Source organism: Cygnus atratus, chromosome 15 (assembly GCF_013377495.2).
Source record: "Cygnus atratus isolate AKBS03 ecotype Queensland, Australia chromosome 15, CAtr_DNAZoo_HiC_assembly, whole genome shotgun sequence".
Classification (NCBI taxonomy): Eukaryota; Metazoa; Chordata; class Aves; order Anseriformes; family Anatidae; genus Cygnus; species Cygnus atratus.
In genome coordinates, this window is record NC_066376.1 from 16897070 (window position 1) to 16919413 (window position 22344).

General features: G+C 38.9%; 1 protein-coding gene across 1 annotated transcript in view; it reads right to left on the bottom strand.

The window, feature by feature from the left end:
- GRIN2A (glutamate ionotropic receptor NMDA type subunit 2A) overlaps positions 1 to 22344 on the bottom strand; it is a 179295-nt gene that overhangs the window by 54494 nt on the left and 102457 nt on the right. The window contains 1 exon segment of the mRNA XM_035548801.2: positions 12699 to 12813. Within this exon segment, the coding sequence (XP_035404694.1) occupies positions 12699 to 12813 (115 nt within the window).

The window sequence follows — 22344 nt, forward strand, 5'->3', positions numbered from 1 at the left end:
CAACACATTTTAATAATCCTTCAGTTACTTTACCTAAACAAATTATAACATAATCATGAGACTGATAAAATATTTGTTTTGCAAGGAAAACAGTAGGAATTAACAGTACAATGAGAGATTCGGGTCCTAAAAAAAAAAAAAAACACAACTGTACAAAATTGTTACTTTCCTTCTGTCTTCTAAAGACTTTAAAATGAATCACAAAAGTTCCTGAAGAACAAGATTTATATCCATTCCTATTTGGGAAGCACATAAGTACATGCCCTTTGCAGTTTCCTTTCTGTCCTGTTTTTGAGGCTAGATATTTTGCTGAACTTTAAAGAAGGAGACAGAAATGCCAAATCTCTATATACTTTGATTAGGAAATTCAAAATATCCCAAGGGAATTAGGAAATCACACCTAAATCACTGGGAATCAGGAGCTGGATTTATACTGCTTAAAGTTTTAGCATGAAATTTAACCAAAACACAACGGATGAAGCCTTTGTGGAAAAATAATGATCATAATAATAATAATGCAAAGGGAAACAAATCTACTTAACTCTATGACACAGATACATTGCAAATAAAAAAGTTTGATTGTCAAGTTATGGTACATAATCTCATTCACAGCAGAGCCTATGCTGGTTTATGATAGCTTACAGAATGTAGTTTATATCTACACCCTAAGTATGCCACAATGTTGGCTGCCTGGAGCAGGGACAATTCCAGACAGATCACTACTTCAATCTAACAAAAAACATGCCAAGTACAGCTATGAATTTCAGCAGTGGAAAACGTGCCTGCCTGCCTTTTCCAACCAGCAATAAGATAAGAGATGTGACTGGGTCTCAATTGCACTTGCATGTCCCAGAGTATAGCAGTAGCAGCACTTCCCGCTACATCACACTACATTACCTGATACAGGGTTCTGGGAGGAGGCAGGTCTGTGTAATTCAAAGTGTTTCCCCCTGCAAGCCATCTCCACTGTATATTGTTGCCACACGGATCAAATGGAATACAAGCAGCCCACCATAATATGAGTTTGTCTGATCCTATCAAAAATGCAATGATTGCTTTGTTGTTAAAAGAGGACTCATGATACATTTTCAATAATTCACCTGCATTTTATTGTTTTGAGAAGGATACAACCACTGATGATTTTAAAGGGATGAATTTGTTGAAATGCTAGTTTTTTAGACAGATGCATCTGTACAGAAGTGTGTGTTGAGCAGGTCTCTAAAGTTAGGTTCAAACATTTTTATCCTCTTCATTCCATTATCTCAATATTCACTGATTGTACCTTTATTAAAAAGTAATTAAAAATTAAGACCTTCACTTCGGTCTCAGGGGCATCCCTACTACTCTGTCTGAAGATGTCTACTGCTGCACTTCCAGGGAGTCACACTGAATTCATCGGGGCTTTATACAGGCACAAATCTCATGTCCATTGCAGTGCAGGTCAATCCCACTTTGCAGTCAGGAACCCTCAGCATCAGAAAGCACAATGGCAAAAAGTACAAACAAAAGATTTCAACGTCATGAAGAACAGCAGAAAAGCAAATGGCAGAAAAGTCCTGAAAAACTTTGCTGTTTGGCTAAGAATAGCAAATGAGGAAGAGTAATTTAAAAATGCCTCTGAGTCACTCCTTTTCCTTGGGAAATATTTGTGTTGGATTTGCTAGTTCTGATTGTTAAATGGTTAGAATGGATCCTGGATTTGCTCTGTTGCTGATACTGGACTCGGAAGTAAACAGTTTTCTTCATTTGGTATTTTGATTTTGAAATTGTAATATTGTTGAAGAATACACGTTGCACTTCTATCATTCAGCTACAGTTTTGAATGATTAAAACACTTTTCTCTTTTTCATTTATTTTAAAAGAAGGGTAAGAATTTAGTTTTATGCAATTAAAGCACAGAGTCAAAATACACAAAGATTTTTATACTTACTTTAGAAGACTTTCAGCCTCTGCAGAACTAATTATAGCATTGCGAATAAGAATCTGAATGGTATTAATTATTTACATAATGTTTTGTATCCTCGTATATTATTTAGATCTTTCAACATTTTTGTGCTACCAATAGTATCAACTCTTTTACAGAGTGAAGGGTTGAAATGACAGAGGAAAGCTGTAGATTAAGGAAAACTAAAACATGAATATGTTTCTGTTGAAATCAAGAGAATTTATGAAGTTGAATCCATATTTTGGTGTCTTGCAAGATCAGCATTTATGTCACTTGAGAAAAAGTCAGATCTAGTTCTAGATCCAATCAGTACCTGTTTTGAATGCATTTAAAACCTTCAAAAGCTTAGGGAAGAAAAAACAGGTTATAATACATGTTGAATGATTTCAGAACTTTATATAGAGATATGCTTATAAATTGTAAGAATTTCTGTGCAAAGTCAAATGTTAAGTCCTTATTCAACACTGACTGTTAAAGTGACTTACCTATAACAAAAAAAATAAAAATAAAAATAAAAAAATTAACTGAGTTAAAAAAAGCATGCAAGTCCTGACTTCACCTCTGAAGGGAAGGGCACTATAAATACTCTAGAAAAAAAAAAAAGTTCATATGTAAAATACAAAAAGTAGGATATGAAAAGTTCAACTGCTATTTTCAGTAGGAGACGAGTGATATTTGAATAAACCATTTTACAGTGAAATAGCTTACCAATCTGGACAGCTTCAAAATTCAATCGCCTCCAGCGTTTTGCAGCACTTGTTTTTAGAACATGCTACTTCGTGTTCATGATAGCTACTCGTGAAACGAACTAAACATGGCATCCTCCAACCAAGTCCAAGCATCTAGATTTGAGGTAAGAAAGGGCTCCTGTTTAAATTAGCATGCTTACCTAATAATACTGGTATCCCTGATACAAATATTAATGAAATAGTCATGAAATCTGAAGTCACCATTGTAATGCGGACTATGCTAAACCATTGATAATATGAAGGTAAAACTATGAAACAGAAAACAAAGATACTGCTGTTACATATCAATGAAATGCAACCTGATGCTACTAGTTTTTCTCTAACAATTTTAATTGTATCACATCTTGACTCATTGGGGTTGATTTTCAAAGAATTCAGAATAAAATCTGATCTATTCGAATCATACGGCAAAACAAAAGGAAACAACTGAAAAAAGCAAGGCAGGTGATTGTAAAAGTATAAAGGCTTAATATCTACACTGTTTCTTGTAAATTACCACATGATGCAAAAGTTGCAGAAAAAATGAAGCACTTAATAGAAGCTTTATATTTTAAAAGCAAATGTCAGCAGAATACTCGTTCTTACAGAGAGAAAGAAACAAGAAGTGGAATATACTGATCATTTGCTCAAGTCTGTTTAATCTTTTGTTCAAATGACTGTTATATAAAAGGAATATAATATGCAGCACATAAAAACTATAGTGCAGTCACAGGAAATCTGCATGTTTGAAGCACTGTTGGCAATATATCCTTCATCTTTGCATTCTAACACCACGCAACTTAATTTCTCTGCCAAAGCCATTCTCTGGTCAGTGCTGGAACCATATAGCCGTAGAAGACTTTTCACCTAAAAGTTCCAACTTGCATTGATCTCAAGTGAACTCTTTGCCTTTCAGATTGCCAAATTTCTATTTGATAAGGTAGGAGAATGTTATAAAAGAACTTTCCTGAGAATAATTTCCATTTTCCTCATTTCTTGAAAGAAAACTGTTCCTCTAGAAAGAATGAAAATTGAAAGAAATTTGAATTTGAAAGAAAACTGAAGTAAAATTGAAAGAATTGTTCCTCTTGCCCTGAAGTGGTCAGGTAGTTGAACTAGGTGATTTTTGAAGGTCCTTTCCAACTGAATTACCCTATTCTATTGATCAGAAAGTACGCTTTTGTGATGTCCAAAAAGATAAATAAAAAAGGTGCTTTAATGAAGACTTTGCATGTATAGTCCTGGGCTTGCTATATAGAAATATATGGTCATTTATCAGAATATGTTGAGATAAAAGAATTTCAGCTGCCCCAACTAAATACTCCTTTTTTTTTTTTTTTTTTTTGGCTTGGGTTATTGATTCATAGAATTTGAAATTTTAACTTTTTTTTCTCTGAGACAGAATAGAATAGAAACTTTTTTAAGATTTCAAAACTTATCATGGGTCAGAGAAATAATTTCCACTAGCTCCTGGAAGCAAGACTACCACTCCGAAGAATCCAGCTGAAAGCACAGCTCATTAATAGTAGGCAGCCAGAGACATATTCCAGCTGCATCAAGGTGAATCTCACATATTTGAAGTGGTGTGACAGGCACAGCCATCCTGCATTTAAAATGAAGCCAACATAAGATGCAACATCTATACTTGGTGTAGCTACTCTGTAATGACAGGAAACTTTGCTATAGATGAATCAGGATGGTTTGCTCTGTCTCATCTGCCTTCCTTTCCTCTTTCCTAGTAGATTACGACTATATAAAATCAACCCCCATTTAAGTGTAACACAACCATCTTCACCTGCAACCATGTGCTGTTAGAAAATCCCATGTGCTACAGAATCATTTCCTTAGCATCTCTAGGCACATTAAGAACACAGGACAAATATAGACATATTTTTCTAAAATGCATTCGTTAAAATCTCTTTTTTAGAATGACAACCACTTAATTGAGCATTAAATGAAATAGAGAAGAAGTATTTGGAATTCTGGATTATGCAATGTGTAAGATGGAACTACTGAATAGTTCAATGACAGGTCTGAAAATTTGATTTATTCTCCAAACTTAAACTCAATTAACTATATTTAGTTACAGCCTATAGCAAATCAAGCTACAGAGAAGAGAATAGCATGCTTAGAGTGCAAAGACCATAGAAATATGTTTAGAAGGAGAGTTCTCACTCTGTCTAGACCTCCAAAGAATTCAATTAACATTACTAGAGTAGTTAAAAGTGAAATTGAGCTTATTTTCAGCAGATGCTTCATTTCAGATATCTGCATTGCTAGATTCAAAAACAGAGGGGGAATGTAAAAATGCATTGAGATGGAGCTACAAGTAATAAACCCTATAATGTGTATTTATAAAGCAAACTCTTTTGAACCAAAAAATTCAAGCTGAGAATAATGTTCAAAAAAGGCAGACATGCTCTGCTATGGAACTGTCAAAAGCTGCACCCAACTAAGCTTTACTCTACTGTATGGAAAAGCCAGGAAATATCCAGATGTTTATGACAAATTTCTGTCATTCCTACTTAGATTGCTAACACAGTAGTGTGTGGCCTCAATCCCAGAGGAATATGGAAGATGACCCACATTTGAAAAGAGGGCAATAGAATTGTTTTTGGGAAGGATCCTGCCCCAAATGATAAAACCTTTTATTTATGACCAAAAGACTGGGACTCTTAAAATAAATACCTACATACAAACATACATAGAGTTGCTTCACACATATAGGGGTTGTTTCACTATTGTAGGTGCGAAACCTATAAAACTTTCAAGCGTGGACTTGAAAGCAGTGCTCCCATTATACAAATACATGTACATCTATCATTGTGTTTCTTTGAAACATTTACAGTCTTTCCTGTTTCCTCTTCATGTGTGCTCTGGAATTTTCCTGTTCATTTAATCTCTACAGGATAGAGGAAGAAAAACAGAAAATAGTTGAGAGTATGGAAGAGTTTGTTTGATGTCTGCCTGAATTAGCAATCATAGGGTCCTTGTCTCACCCTCCCTATTCATTTTCTGAACATTGCCGCAGAGGAGCACAATAATGAACTATTTGGTGTGGTTTTGTGTAACAGCCACAGATACACAGCTAGTGTAAACAGAGGAAAAACACTTGCAAAGCTATGTATTACTGTTACCCCTCAGAGTTCCCTCTCCTGCTGCACCCTAAGCTGGTCTCTAAATAACGTGTGGATGGCTGACATGATCCTAATCATACACCCTCACAAGGACCATCAAGTCAAAGAAACATAGCGAGGCCAGATCCTGAACAGAGAGAGAAAAGAGCAGTGTTCTCCCTTGTGTGCCAGTGTTGGCATGAAAAGAAAGTCTGTCACACAGGCATATCTCAGAGAAAACAAACAAATAACTCAGTCCTATCACCCTCTTCCCAGCAGATGGGAACTGTACGCAATAACACAGTCATCATCCTTTTGTAAGGAAAAATGTTACATGATGACACGGATGCTAAATGCACTCCCAAGATTACCCGACCAAATCTTTGAAAAGAGAAAAAAAAATCAGTGATGTTTTTTCTATACCAAACACACGTATATTGCAAACATACTTTTTGAGCTGTCGCACTTCTGTGAAGAAAATAATGCTGAGCAAAAACAAAATCTAACTCATCTTGCTTTATAGAAAAACTATTTGTTACTTTTATTTCACCACACTTTTCCACTTACAAGGGAGAGCTATTCTGGCAAGTCTTAATGCAATAACTAGGAAGCATAAATTGACTTTGTCAGGTTAGCAATAACAAGTAGCTGCGGAACAAAGCACACAAGCAAAATCCTCTCCCCAGAAACAGCATCTGTTGTATACTTTCTGCTGCAAACCTTTGTGTCTCTGCATGTTGATCAAGGTCCACATTTCACAATGACATTCTAAATTTAAATGACAAAATACGATGAGAGCACTTTCATATCTTATTAATGGGGAATGGTTTACAGTCCTAGTTGGTTTGAAGGCATCCATTTTAGGACTTTGAAGTTTTCAAAAATTGCTGCAAAATCTCATATGGGGTATGCAAATGTACTGCTCTTCCCTCGTGGCGGCTCCTTACACTGACAGGAAAGCACCAACACTGCGACCATCAGGGCTCAAAGGAAAATTAAGTACCCACAGAGATTATAAACAAACGGGAAGAAAGAAAAGCTACCAGCTCCTGTAGCCTCATTTTTAATACAGAATTATTAATCAGCACTCCCCAGATCCTCAGTGGTTGATATAGCTTTGGTACTGGGAAATGTCCCAAATAACTTTGTGTAGCACAGGAGTTCAAATTTATGCCGGAGAAAGCATTTTATAAATTAATTATGTCATTAGAAAGGAAAGAGCTTAACAAACAGACGGTCTTTGCTCCACCTGCCAGGTAGGGAAGACTTCTTGTCACCCTCAGCACTCACTGAATATCTTCCAGCTATCCATGTGTCTAAATGGCCACACCTTTACCTCCAGAAAGGAAGAGCTGCTCTGAAAGCCTTCCTACTCCCATAATCTTAACTATTAGCTATAAATAACAGGAACAAGCACACTTCACCACCCCTTTCCATGGCATTTACAATTCCTTTACAGCAGCAGAGAGAATCTTTAAATCCTGCATTGCCTTCTTGGGAATACAGCATTTAAGGAATGCTACATAACAATTGGCACAATTCAAACAATTCAGCACAGTAAAAGCTTAAAGGCCTTTCCCTTGACCAAGTAAAAGCTCACTGATACATAAACAAGATACAACTTGCATTCAACAGCAAGTGTTAGGATATAGTAAGTCTTACTTTACAGTAAGACTAAATACAGTTAAGCAACATGGATGAAACACAAAGTAACAACCTAACAGATGTTAAGGAGCACGCTGTATCTGCTATGGGCGTCAGGTTAGGCCACAGAGCTACTGACAAAAGATACACTAGCAAATGGATCATGCAGTTTCATCCTTTCTAGTTAATATATATATTCATAACTTTTAGTAAATGTGTATCCCAAGGCATCTTTGTCATAGAATCAGGGTATGGTTTGGCTTGGCAGGGACCTTAAAGACCACCCAGGCCAACCCCTGCGGTGGGCAGGGACACCTCCCACCAGATCAGGCTGCACAGGGCCCCAGTCAGCCAGGCCTTGGGCACCCACAGCTCCCCTGCACAGCCTGGGCCAGGGCCTCACCACCCTCATTGTAAAGAATTCTTTTCTTTATATCTAAATCTACCCTCTTCAGGTTTAAAGCCAGTACCCTTTGTCCTATCACTACACCCCCTGACAAAGAGTCCCTCCCTAGCTTTTCTGCAGGGCCCCTTTAGGCACTGGAAGGCCGCCATAAGGTCTCCCTGCAATGAGCCTTCAGCTGCCACATCCCCAGCTCTGGACACAACAGAAATGTCCCCACAAAAACACCCTATACCAGCTCAATGACTGTTTATTATATCTCAGACAAAAAGCTCTGTCAGAAATCTGAACGAGTGTAAGGCTTTCCAGTTTTTGTCCAGTGAAGTTTCACCTACACACTTACTCCTTTGCATCTGATAGCTGTCTTTTCCCAGCTACACAAAGGTGGATGTCAGTAGCCAGATGGAGCTCTCTGTGAAGACCTTGGTTCATTTATTCCAGGCAGGAATTGTGCACTGTCTGCCCACTCATTCCTACGTAGACACAAATGTGTACAACCTCACACAGTGCTTCTAAACCTGGCATACGCTAGTTAATCCAAGCAAAAACAAGTTCTACATTAAATTCGGCATTAATAGAAAGTTAAAGATGATTGGTTACATTTAGAATAAACTTGGATATAAATAATGGTTCTTGCAGTGGCATTTAACCAGCAATTGTTCTATGTAGTATCTGTTATTCTTGCTTCTTGTAAAAATCCATTGGTGGCAAAAATACAGCACTTTTACATCTCACAAGCTCACCCACACTTCAAAAGACTTCTTTGCACATGACTGGGTGTGTGTTCACCTCCTTCTCTACATCAACAGTTTTTCTTGTGACCCAAAGCATAGCCAGCAGTATCATATGGACTGTAACTTCTCTACAGTACCCATGTTCAAAAAAATCTAAAGAATAAATTAAAAATCTACAACTTTAGCCAATATTAGTGCAACAATTAACGTTTGAAGAAAAGAGAAGGAAATACTGACCCCATCACGGTAACTTTATCTATTCTTATGTAAGAGGAACAGTAAAAATTGTTAACTCTGGAACTCATTTCTACACATGGAATATAATAATTTTAAAATGCAGCACAGTGCTCCCTACTTTTTTAACATATATGATACACACAGCTAATTACAGAATCACAGAATCATCTAGGTTGGAAGAGACCTCCAAGATCATCGAGTCCAACCTCTGACCTAACACTAACAAGTCCTCCACTAAACCATACCACTAAGCTCTACATCTAAACGTCTTTTAAAGACCTCCAGGGATGGTGACTCAACCACTTCCCTGGGCAGCCTATTCCAATGCCTAACGACCCTTCCAGTAAAGAAGTTCTTCACAATATCCAACCTAAACCTCCCCTGGCGCAACTTTAGCCCATTCCCCCTTGTCCTGTCACCAGGCACGTGGGAGAATAGACCAATCCCCACCTCGCTACAGCCTCCTTTAAGGTACCTATAGAGAGCGATAAGGTCTCCCCTTAGCCTCCTCTTCTCCAGGCTAAACAATCCTAGTTCCCTCAGCCGCTCCTCGTAAGACTTGTTCTCCAGACCCCTCACCAGCTTCGCCGCCCTTCGCTGGACTCGCTTGAGCACCTCCATGTCCTTCTTGTAGCGAGGGGCCCAAAACTGAACACAGTACTCGAGGTGCGGCCTCACCAGAGCCGAGTACAGGGGGACAATCACTTCCCTAGCCCTGCTGGCCACACTCTTGTCTTATGCAAGCCAGAATGATGTTGGCCTTCTTGGCCACGTGCCTTGTCAACCTAATTTTGCCACTGCTATTTATATTCAAGTATGTGATTTTAATATTGGATTGATTGGTTTTATTTCATATAATTTTCCAAATTCAAGAAAAAAGAAAAAGACTAATGGACTGTGAAGTATGCACCTCAGTGAAGTTAATAGGCTGGGTGAGATGTCCAGGTCACACCTCACTGAGATAAGCTTAATGGGGGTCTTGCAGCTGCTCCTGCTGGACCTCTGAGACTTTCTTCAGCACTAGCAGTGTTCCTCCAGACCTTTGGTGATAGTGGGGCAGCACTGTTAATTCTGGCAAATTTATCAAGTTTAATTGAAACAAGCACATTAAGCTTGTCTTCTTAAAAATCTCTTGCCTGAGAAAAGCAGCCCCATCGCCTGTCAAGATATAGCAAGAAGACTATGAATGTTGATGTCAGAAGTTTGAGCAGCTGCTCTAGGATCTGTCAAAATATCTTGCTGGATGCCTGCTGAACATGCCCAAAAGTGATTTTCAGTCTTCAAACTATTATCATCCAACCAGCTTTTTTCAGAATCAGATATGGGACAAATCCCCAAGTCAACCCCATTTACATGTGAAGTTTCCGTTTCAAAGTATTGATACTGAGTCATTTGTAAAGGAAAAAGGAACTTATTTTCCTAGGGGTAAGATATATGCTCTGCAACTATGCTTGAATGTACTTTCTATAACCTCAAGCCTTGAGTCAAATATATCAATTTTGAGACCAAGGAAAAAAATGTATTTAAATAAAAGCAGGTTATTATACTAAAACCACAGGAAATTAAGTTTTCATATTAAATCTTGTATTTTCAGGAGAACACTGGGTAAAAAATTGTCCCATACAACACAATTATTCTTTCTTACATGAATAATAAAGTAACTATTTGCAATTTCTGTGTACATTAGTTACGTTACTAGGATTAGCATGCTGTTGCATTGTCGGTTTTCACAAGAGTAAATCATTTAATTAGATTCTAGGACTTGATGTTTTCCTTATAGGATTGAGAACATTTAATAAGACTTCAATAAAACAGTTCTGTGATACTCACTGATATACTGTAATTAGAAATAAAAGCATGCACCTGTCAGGAAACTCAAAGCAGAAAATGTTGGATCTCAGATGAGTAACTTTGACAGTTTTGAAACCAAGCAAAACAGTGCAAGGAGAAAGCCAATTTCTTTCTCCTTGTTCCTACAAGATATGGAGTGAGGAAAGAAACTTGGAAAGAATGTCAAGATGGCACTACAGAGATGTACAAATAAACCAGGAGGTGGGCAAGAGCCTTCTCATGTGTCTAAGTCAGAGGAACATTTCTGCTATTTCTGAAGCGCAGAGTGAAATTCTGCTGCTATAAATGCGGGGTGTTCCGACATGGCCGAGCACTTCCTCCAGTTTGCCAGGATAATTGATTAGTCAGTTTATTTGTCTTCATCCACGGAGGCAGAGATCAGCTTGTGGTCAGAAGAATAATACTGGTGGTGACAGCCCGTTCTTGGCCGCCTTTCACTTCTCCCCTCTGACATAATTAAACCTGGCTGCCTTCCCATAGTCCCACGACAGAGGCAGACACAAAAGCTGCAACTAGGGGCAGGCTGTTTCTACCAAAATAACTTGTCTGGCCTCCTACCAGAAGGGCTCTAAAGCAAAGGGGGCAGCTAGGAGTAGATGCATCATCTTTTCTGGGCAGCAGCGTCCCTTCAGTCACTCTTTGTCCTTCCAGAAACCCCTCAAACACGGAGGGATTTACCAGATGGCAAATGTAAGCCTCAGCCTACAGAGAGCCTTGTAGCCCAGTGCAGCAGGTGTACAACATGCTGTACAACATGCATGGTTAGATACAGCAAAAGCTGGACTAAATCATCCATTCTCTCATATGGGAGACACTCGAAGGTTAACAAAGGTCCAAGCTATTTCTTGGAAATATTGTTGGTTCATATATTCAGCATTTCTTTTCATTTGCTAGTTCATTTCAAGAACATCTATGTCCTCTTGTCCTGTGAGCAGCCTCTTTAGAGAAGTCTCAGGATACAAAATGTATGAAGTTATGATACCATGAGCATTGTAGTCTGCCTCTATAACCATTTTCTCCCTTTGGTGCCATACTAATATTCCCCATGTAGAATAATATTTTTTTTCCAGAACATTATATGTGACATGCAGACCATTGCAGAATTATGAAAATTTCTTAGCCTATTTTAAAATTGTTACTGAGAAAGCGATTCCTCCAAAGATTCATATTGACACATTTCAATAGGATTAAATTTATCAAGAGAATTAATTTTACATCAAATGAACATCAAGAAATACATAGCATAATCTACAACTACTCTGTGTTTTGCATGACTAGCATATTTACTGAGATGTCCTACAGTAATTCTTATTTTGTCATTATTATTCAACATCATGAAGAGCCTGGCAGTCTTACAAACTGGAATTGAACATTTATGAGATCCTAAAACTATAAGACAAAAGAGCTCATAGATTTCAGCAGCAATTTAGATAATGCATGATCATGCTTTATGAATTTAAAATAAATTGGGGGTGGGGTGATACAGGTGTATTTTTTTCCTATAGTGCAAACAGTTTCTAAGGTCCCTTATTTTTAAAACATGGGACTACAAATATCCTGCAAAACATCAGAGCCAAAATTGAGAATAAAATCTGCTTAAAACCTGTAGAAAAATAAGAAAGAAAAAAAAAAAAAAGCAAGTAAAAAGGACTTTTCTGTAGAGTTCCTGAAGTATGTCAAGATATACAAATCCACCCAAGCTTCAGTAGTTAAAGTTTGTTAAAATTCAAGTTTCATGAAATTTTTCAGTTGACCATTTTATTTTACAAAATTGTGAGAAGAAATGTAATGCACATTTCACATAAATCTTCTGAAATCTATGTGGCCTACCTTCACTGATATGTTGCTTTCCCTGTTAAAATTCCTTAGACTTACTCAGAATAAGGTAAAATTATCTTCTCTGAGCTGTTGAGACAAAACTGCTACAGCAGAATATCATCATTGACATGTGTGATGTTAATCTGTCTACCTGTCATTAATAGGGTTCTACCAAGTCTCTCCTACCTCCTCTCACATCTTTTACCTACAGATGATGCTCACCTTCTCCCATTCGCGATCTTTGTTCAGTACAATCACCACCAGCCTGGGATGTGCCTGATAACCATCGGCTGTGAAGGACAAATCTTTACCTTCCCAAGTCACATTCATCATAAACCTAGGAGAAAGGGGAAAAAAAAAAAAAAAAAAAAGTGCAGTGAAAAATTAATGCGCTGTCCCAGCAGTTAATGAGCAAGCTAATTCAGTCATCAGAAGCACTGATGAAGTCCATGCATTAAATTCTGTTAACGCTGTAAAAAAACAAAGTGTTTCAGTGTTTCAGCACCATTTTAAACACATCCACATCAGACCTGTGTGTAACATCACACTTTCGTCTCACTAGTATAATACTCAGAGGTCACTGTATCTGTTCTGGCTTCATCTGTTTAGATGTCCAGGAGTCCTATCAGCCCTTCCTGACACTGCAGCTTTGCATGCTGTCTCTGTGACATGTGGATAACTTCCACTAATAACTTCAGGAAAAAAAAAAAAAAGACATAGAAACTTTGAAGGGGTCCATAATATTTCATTTCAATATTTTCAAGAAGAAAAAAGATTTTTATTTTTATTTTTATTTAGGTTAATTTTCAGTGGTTTACAAAACATATATAAGCTAATTAACATTTCAAATGAAAAAAAGAGGGAGGATTTTTTTTTTCTTTTGTTGAAAATATTGGTTCAATCCCAAATTTCCTGCCTTTACACTTGGGCATTGAATCAAGAAAACAGTTTATTTACCACAGGCTTCTGCGTAACTTTTCAGCTACAAAAAAGAAGACTTATCCAACTGAAAATTTTGTATAAATTTATGTCAATGGAAGGACATTACTCAGGGTACTACAATAAGAAGTGCCACAGCACTATTGCTTGCTTTCTCCATCTTCCTCCTCCTCTACTGCCATGCTAACCTGCATGTTCTAAGGACAGAAAACTACTCCTTATAAGCAATCCTGTCATTAGCAGTGATTACATCATTTCTACCAAGTCATTGCCCTTGAAGGTCTTAAATTCCTTACTTAGTTTTTGCTAATTTTAATACAGTCTGCTTTCTAATTGTTGCTTTCCATTCGTCATTGAAACACGTAGCCTCTTTTCGAAAGCATGGCACTTTTGGTGATTCAGAAATGCCGGCATTCTGGCTATTTAATAAACTCTTCTTTTGGTCTCGACTTTCCTCACAAAATAATTTTCTCTCAAAATTTTCCACGGAATTGTAACATAAATCCATATTTATATTTGTTCCAGTTCTACATAGCTTCAGTACTTCTCAGCGAGAACAGATTGTTTCCACCGCTCCAGGGTCAGAAAGAGTGATGAGAAACTGCAGTTTTTATTTAAAGCACAAATATGGGAAACTTGCTGCCAAGAGTCTGCACACAGGCCAAGCTCTCCCTGGACTGCGATATTGCAAAAATCTATCATTTTGCACATTGTCTGAAACTCTCTCACCTAAGAAATTTGGGCATGAAAGGGAAGTGAGTAAAATTATGGTGTTGGTGTTCTTCGGTCACACTGAAAAAAAAAATCTAACTCTAGGTTGTCAATGTGAGCCTGGCCAAGCTGTCCTGCGGGTGAGAGGAAAAACCTGAAGTCCCATCCTACTTGAAGATCCTATGGCACTTCCAGATGATAACATACTCTCCACCCTATATCCACAGTCTGAAGAGACCTACACCTATTCTCAGGGTATTCCACTAGATGAATTCAGTTCAGGTTTTCTCTTAGGTGCTCTCCTTCTGGAACTCCCCACTTAACGCTTGCACGTCCTATCCCTCAGATGAGTGTGCTATGGAAGGTATTAAAGTTAATCTAGATATTCTTCATACATTCCTCTGTAATGTTTTATCCACAAGAAACTGATACATTTTACATGGTGGGTTTTTTTTCTAGTAGCAGTATGGTCTCCTGGTGAATCTGACATCAAAATAATTCTTTTGTCTCTTGTTCAAAGGAGGCTTGCTATAGACTTAGCTGACTGAAAGTCCCAACAGCAGAAACACGCTAAATAAAACAACATAGACCCAGAAGAAATAATGACATTGTATCATAACAGTTAATAATTAAATGTGCACTGCCCTGAACAACCATATTAACACCATTCAGTACCAGTTTGACAGTATTTTGTAAATTCCCCCACTGCAATAACACATATTTTATGACAGACTTGCAGCATGAAAATTTTCCCCTCAGCAGAACTTTGCTCTTCAGTTGAACTAATTTCCCATATACTACATTTTTCATCCAGCACTGAAAGAGCTTGCTCAGGAATAAAAAGCTTGTTTGCCACCTCAAGAGCAAGCGGCAAACCACTGGACAGAACTTGCTTGTGCATACACGTAGGAAGCCAGCAAAATGCTCACTCACTGCCGAAAATCGAGTGCATTGTGACCCAAGGAACAAAATGCTGAGAACACTGCAAGGGAAAAGTAAGGACATAATGTGAAAGCATGCACTACTTGTATTCATATTTATGCACCCTCATTCATGGGTCTCTCCTTTGAAATTCCTACAGATGAAATAGCCCCCCACAAGGAATGCCCACCTCTTATAGGGCCAGGCACAAATGAGCTCATCTCTACAAAACTGGAGGCTGAGGACTTTGTGTCTGGCTAAGGGCTGGACCACTAATAAGGCTTTGGTGTCCAGTCAGGACTTTAATTACATAGACGCTGGCGATCAGGCTTGAGTTGAATCCTTCTTTTGTGAATTTTGGTAGGATTGTTACCCCAGATTTCAAACACCACTTATCACATTTTTGGGAGTTATGTGCAAATCCTCCAGACTAGAAGCCATTCAATGGCCTTAAGAAGATGCAGTGCTGTAGCTGCAGTAATGTTCAAGCACTCCAAAATACAGATGAAATCTAAAATGAAAAACTGGATTCATTGTATATTTTAAACTGTGAATTTTCAAACAATTGAGTAGTGAAATCTGCAAATTAAAAAATGGCCCCTAATCTGTAGAAGTCTCTTAAAACATGTATTGTCTGAGTCATCTACAAAAGTATCATTGAATGACGCAGTCTGAGCTACCCCAGTTTCTCAAATTGCAGCAATAAAAAAGAACTTCAAAGATATTCTTGTTTTCCCAAGCAGGGTCCCCTGTACAAAATTCATCAATTGCCTGTGTTTTTCAGAAACAAGTGACTAAGGTCTACATTCACTTTTGAACTGTATTTTTCCTCCACAAAGGACAAGACGTCCTTCTCTGCTTTTACTGGCCAGGATCCTAAGGTACCTGTCTCTCTGAAAAACAACTGCATGCTACTCTATTCCTGGATAGGAAGAGTGAGGAAAAAAAAGCATTTATAGTCTATGTTATTATTACAGAGTTCTAAATTTGCCCAAGATTAGTTCTGTGCAAGATGTCTTTGGTTTCTGAATTGGTCAAAACATATTTCTGAAGTAGTTTTGGAATTGCCTATTCCTGTTCTTGACTAATTGCAGTGCTTGATTATTTGAGCTCCTTACTTTAATGGGGAAATTCAGCATACACCTAGGATTAGTAGTTAATCTGCTTTCACACCTCATTAATGCTACAACCTTTGCAAAGATATGATAGCAGGAGGCCTTGTGATGGTGTTATGACACTTAAGTCTTAACTGACTTTTGAAAATTCAAGTTCGTGACTAAGACTCCCCAGGTGATACATGTATGAAAGATGGGAATTTGGGGCAGAAGTTAAGCTGTTCTCATACTGAATTCAAAACAGGTTTTTATCATGCAATGGGCCAAGCCTGTACTACATTTCAAAAGCATTTTTAAACATTTATACATTTTTTTCACCTTCCCCAACAAAACTGAAAAAGAGAAGTGCTAAAACACCACAACAGAAAACTGTTCACGTTGAATTTACAGCAACCATCTGAAGCACCAAGGTTACAAAACCACTCTGAAGATTTCCAACTTAATTTTTATAGATTCCGAAAGATCAAGCAGTTCAAATAAGGCATCAGATTAATGCCAAAACTGTACAATATTTACCCAAATTAAAATTCAGATATTATCCAGAAAGACAGAACACATTTCAGTAAGGTGGGATTTCCTACACTTTAAATATTATATCACAACTTCACTGACTCCACTTTCTATTATGGGGGAAGACAGCAGAAGGATGAGAGTGCTACCTCAGTTTTTAGAAGACCACTTTGTAGGATACAGCATTGCTGAAACAGAAGCACCTTTCTCGTGGATCTCATTACAGAAGACATGGACCTTCTCTCCTTGTAACATTTTGGGTAATTCTTTTACTGCATGCCATCAGCTGAAACACCTGCAATGCTGTGACCACTCCTGGAGCAGAATCTCTGAGGCTTTTTGTTCTAGTTACACAACAGCAAACATGCTTCCAAGCTGTAGGATTTCTTCTGATGTTTAACACGCATATGTATATGCAAGATACACAAGCGTTGCCCTAATAGATGCAAGTATTTGAGAGCAAAAGCAAGAAGGTTTAGTGGATTCTGTGGCAAGCATATATTTTAAGTAAAAATAATGAAAATTATAAAGATCATTTTGTCTAAAACAAAAATCATTCCAGTGTTCAGGGAAGTCCTCACCTGGGAGTACCTTTCCCCATGCTGTACCTCTGGGATGCCAGGCAGGGAGCATCTTTGCAAATATTCATTCATAGCAAGCAAGCATGCCTGGGCTGAAACTAGTGTGAAATCTGCCCAGTGCCCAGCTCCAGAACAGATCACCAGCTGGGAAAAAAGGAATGGGTAAGGCAGAGGCAGTAATGAAAACTTATCACTCCTAAGCTACCTCCAAGCAAGAGAACTTTGTTATCAGACCTGAGAAACCCATCACACGACCTGATGGCTGCAGGGAGCAGAAAGCCCCCGGGACTCCAGGAGCTCAAGGCTGTGACTCCTGCCCTTACCCTGCAGCCCAGCTCAGCAAACCCAATAAATCCCTCAGGTGCCATCACTGCAGACTATCATTTTTTATTTAGCGCCTTCCTCACCATGGGGCAGTGTTTTAAATCCGTGACAACTGCAGGCAATGAAGAGAAACAGTGGAGATTTCAGGAAACAAAGGTTTCATAAAAGCAGCTCTCCCCCTCCTTTCCCAAAGAAGGGACTTCCAAGATGAGATTGAAAGTAGATGAAATACTTCACAACTGACATGTCATCTGGTGATATTTCACTTTCCTCCAAACAGTATGTACTAACCATTTTAATAATCTAGACAGCCAGCCTGTTTGGGCTTGACGTTCACCCAGGATCATACCTAAAAAAGCAGGAGGGAATCCAAATTTTATCTTTTTTTGTTTCTTTATTCTGTTGAGCCTATGAACTGCTGAGCTTCCTTCTGATGCTGCTGTGAAATCTGGAAAATACTTATCAAGAGAAACCTGACAAAAAGTGATTTATCATTAAGAAACAGATTTCCTAAAAATGTCTGTAAAATTAAATCGAGAAACTCTGTACATAAAATATGTAACAAGGTCTGAAGTACATACAGAAACAGGTCTGAATTAGATCACTATTAAGCAAGGTAGTGATGCATTTTTCAAACAGATAAGCATTTTTTCAAGACAATTTTATATCTTAGGCTACGTGGGATTTTTTTTTCTAACTTCAGATCCTTCCCAATGATGCAAAGACAGAGCCTCCTCTTCCTCTTCGTGCCTCCTCCTCCTCCTTCACGTCCCCCAGCCCTCGCTCTCCTGAATATAACTCCTGTTCCTGGAGCTGCATCTCCCTAGGCCTTGAGCCAGCATGGATGAATCAAATTTTGGGAACAATATGCTCGGTGACTGTGAAAAAGGAATGGCACGCCAACTACTTGTACCTTCTGCCAGCTGCTCCTTAAAGCATGAGATGCCACCAGGTCTGGAAATGTCATTTCGCCCCAGTTCTGCCAGACCAGCAACCAAGTTTTTGGAGAACCCTTCTAAAAGGGGGACAGGGTGGGAGCAAAATGAGAAAGGGCCCAGCTGGCTGGGCAGGTGCCACAGACTAGCATAACCCATCAAACACCAGAAGGTTTAGTGAGCTACTGTTATTATTAGTAATAACATTTTGTAAAAAGTGCTAATATGTTTATATTTTGCTTCACCATCCCAGCAGCACCCTAGACTCATCCCTGGGAAGCCTGCCTGGTTCTCTGCAAGGGGACAGTCTCTGCAGCAACACCAACTCCAATACCCTTCACGTTTATATTTTGAATTTCAAGGCCTGCTTCCAGCCCTGAAAGCTGGCTGTGTTCAGCTGCAGAACGCAGGCCATGCTTGCTCTTTTGTTGTTGTTGATTCGCTTTTGGTTAGCATCCCAATAAAGGGAAAGTGTTCTGGAAGCCCTTAAGCTGCTACCTGATTCTGCTTCCTAAACTGATTTTGCTTCCTAAAATGACCTGACCTGGGAAAAAATACTGATACAAATTTTCTATAATTTCTTCATTTTATCAGCACACCTGCATCACAGGTGTGGTGCTGGTGAAGTTTAGTTTTACTTCCAAAGGAATGTGAGTTTCATCAATTCATTTTCTGCTGTTTAATGTACAGAACTGTTTAACTGTACAGAGCTACTGCACAATACAGAACTTTTATGCTATAAAAGAGAGCACTTAGAGCACATGAATTAAAAGAAGTGAAAATAGCTAGTTGTTAGTGTTTAAAATATGCTCATCGGCAGGAAGTTAAATTTAGTGTATCCCCATGTGCCAACCTCACTGCTACACTACCGTACCATATCTCCTGATCAGAAGTCATCCCCACACAAACCAGTCAAAGTGGGATCCTGCCACTACCAAAAATTTTCTTCTCTAGAACATCTTTTCTCATTTAGTGTTTCATGTTGCCAATAAATTCTTGTCATCCAGGATGTCTGAACTTAGCTGGTAACATTGGTAGGGACCAGCAGCTTGGTCCTCATTTGAAGACCCTCGTCTAAATGCACTGAGAATCTGGGTCTCCCTGCATCCCTGTGGTCTCGGCAGTTTTATTCCTGCTGTCAGCTGTTTCAGTTTTCTGTTTTCCCCTCTTTTGGATTCCTTTTTCTCTAGACCAGCAGATGCAGTGGCAAAGAAGCAGAAATGAGCAAACCCAGCAGTGTTCAAAACCTGAAATGTCTTCAAGTCTTAAAATTGCCAACCATATCCTGGGCTGCATCAAAAGGGTGGCTGAGGGAGGTGATTATCTCCATCTGCTCTGCCCTTGTGAGGCCCTGCTTGGAGTGCTGTATCCAGCTCTGGGGTCACCAGCACCAGAGAGATGTGGACCTGTTGGAGTGGGTGCAGAGGAGGGCCACAGCAATTATCGGGGGCTGGAGCACCCCTCCTGTGAAGAGAGGCTGAGAGCATTGGGGCGGTTTAGCCTGGAGAAGAGAAGGCTCCAGGGAGGTCTTATTCCAACATTACAGTACCTAAAGAGGTCTTACAAGAAAGACAGAGAGAGACTTTACAATGGCATGTAGTGATAGGGCAACGGGCAACAGTTTTAAACTTTAAGAGGGTAGATTTAGATTAGGTATTAGGAAGAAATTGGCAGTGAGGCCCTGGGCCGGGCTGCCCAGAGATGCTGTGGATGCCCCATCCCTGGCAGTGCCCAAGGCCAGGCTGGACGGAATTTGGGCACCCTGATCTAGTGGGAGGTGTCCCTGCCCACAGCAGGGTTTGGAACTGGGTGGTCTTTAAGGTCCCTTCCAACCCAAACTTTTCTGTGATTATATTAAATAACACTTGCTTTCCTGCACAGCAAGTACATTAATAGTGAAAAAACATTTTGCTCCCTATATAGTTATTAAATAACAATACATCTTCAAACACACAATAAAGCAGATAATAGGTGTTGGTTTTTTTGTTTGTTTGTTTGTTTGTGTTTTTATTTTCCAAGTCTTTTGACAGAACTTAATGAAATGGACAAATCTTTGAAAATTGGAAAACATTAAACAGATTTGCTGGATTATTCATCAAACCATTGTGTCCAAGTAATACTTGATTTCACTTGAAAGAAAAAGAGGAAAATTCATCTGTCATTGCTAAAAGTTGACATCAAAAGATTGAACCTGATGAATGAATACTAGGACTTCAAGGACAGCGCATCTTCTGGAGTAGATGCTTTCATAGGCACATTGCAACAGCAGCACAACAGCAAGGCTAAGGAGATGAAATGTGTGGTAGGCCATCACCTGGCCATCAGACCGGACCCCTGTGAACTTCAGGATGCTGCTGCTCTCTGGCTTAGGTGATGATCACAGAATCATCTAGGTTGGAAGAGACCTCTAAGATCATCTAGTCCAACCTCTGTCCTAACACTAACAAGACCTCCACTAAACCATATCACTAAGCTCTACATCTAAACGTCTCTTAAAGACCTCCAGGGATGGTGACTCAACCACTTCCCTGGGCAGCCTATTCCAATGCCTAACGACCCTTTCAGTAAAGAAGTTCTTCACAATATCCAACCTAAACCTCCTCTGGCGCAACTTTAGCCCATTCCCCCTTGTCCTGTCACCAGGCACGTGGGAGAAGAGACCAACCCCCACCTCGCTACAGCCTTCTTTAAGGTACCTGTAGAGAGCGATAAGGTCGCCCCTGAGCCTCCTCTTCTCCAGGCTGAACAATCCCAGCTCCGTCAGCAGCTCCTCGTAAGACTTGTTCTCCAGACCCCTCAACAGCTTCATTGATTAATAAGGGAAACAACGCCTGGTGAGAGTATGAAACCACAGCCTGCCCAGGGCTATTTGGTCAGCTTTCTAGTCTGACACCTTCACTACCAAAGGTAAAATAAGTCTCCAAATCCCATACGTTATTTGGTTGTATTTCAAAATTGAATGTAACTAAACGTAAAAGCATGGTCAACAACTGACTATGCCTATGGACAGGCACATCTTGCTTTTCAGGAGAACAACAGATCAACAGCTTTGTCACCCCTCATCCATCCCTGTAAAGATCAGAGTTATTGGAAATGTTGGGAAATGTCTCTCCCAGGGTTATGACTTTTAAACACAATGTGAGTACACTACTAGACAAAGCAGAAACATTTCTATTCATAAAGCAGCAGAACTTTCCGTGACAACTGGCAGGATAAATTTGTCTTGCTGTTTGTTTAGATTTTTTTTTTTTTTGAAAGAGAGAGCAAGAGAGCATTTGTTCAATTGACATTGCATTAGTGAACTTCTACCTATCTATCTTCTATCTTCTATCTATCCTGCTGTGCTGGTGCCAGTATTTCACGCAATGTTATTTTTCTGTCTTGGGAGATTCTAGGTCTTCCATGGTTGGGAAAAGAGTTGAATCAATACATATATATTTAAAATTAAAAAAAAAATAGTGTTGGAAAAAATATTTTAGTTTAAATCTTTAATTCATATAGAAAACACTAGTTTTTATATAGGTATCAGAAATTAACATTGATTGGATCATCTCAAAAACTAAAGCAAAATGGATTTTTCTGGGTCTGGAAAACCGATGAAAGCATCTTAGAATTGCAGTGGCAGGAAGAATAAATTGTGTGCTTCATATATATCTTCAAGTTAATTTAATACTCAAAGAGTTTAAGAAAGAGGGAGGAGGAGCTTTCACTTCAGAGCTTCCTTTACACAGAATTTCTTCATAAGGAGATGAACCTTGCTATCTAGGTGTGGGAAGCAGCACATAAAGCATTACCTACCTCCATTTACACGCAAATTAGCTATTATGGCATA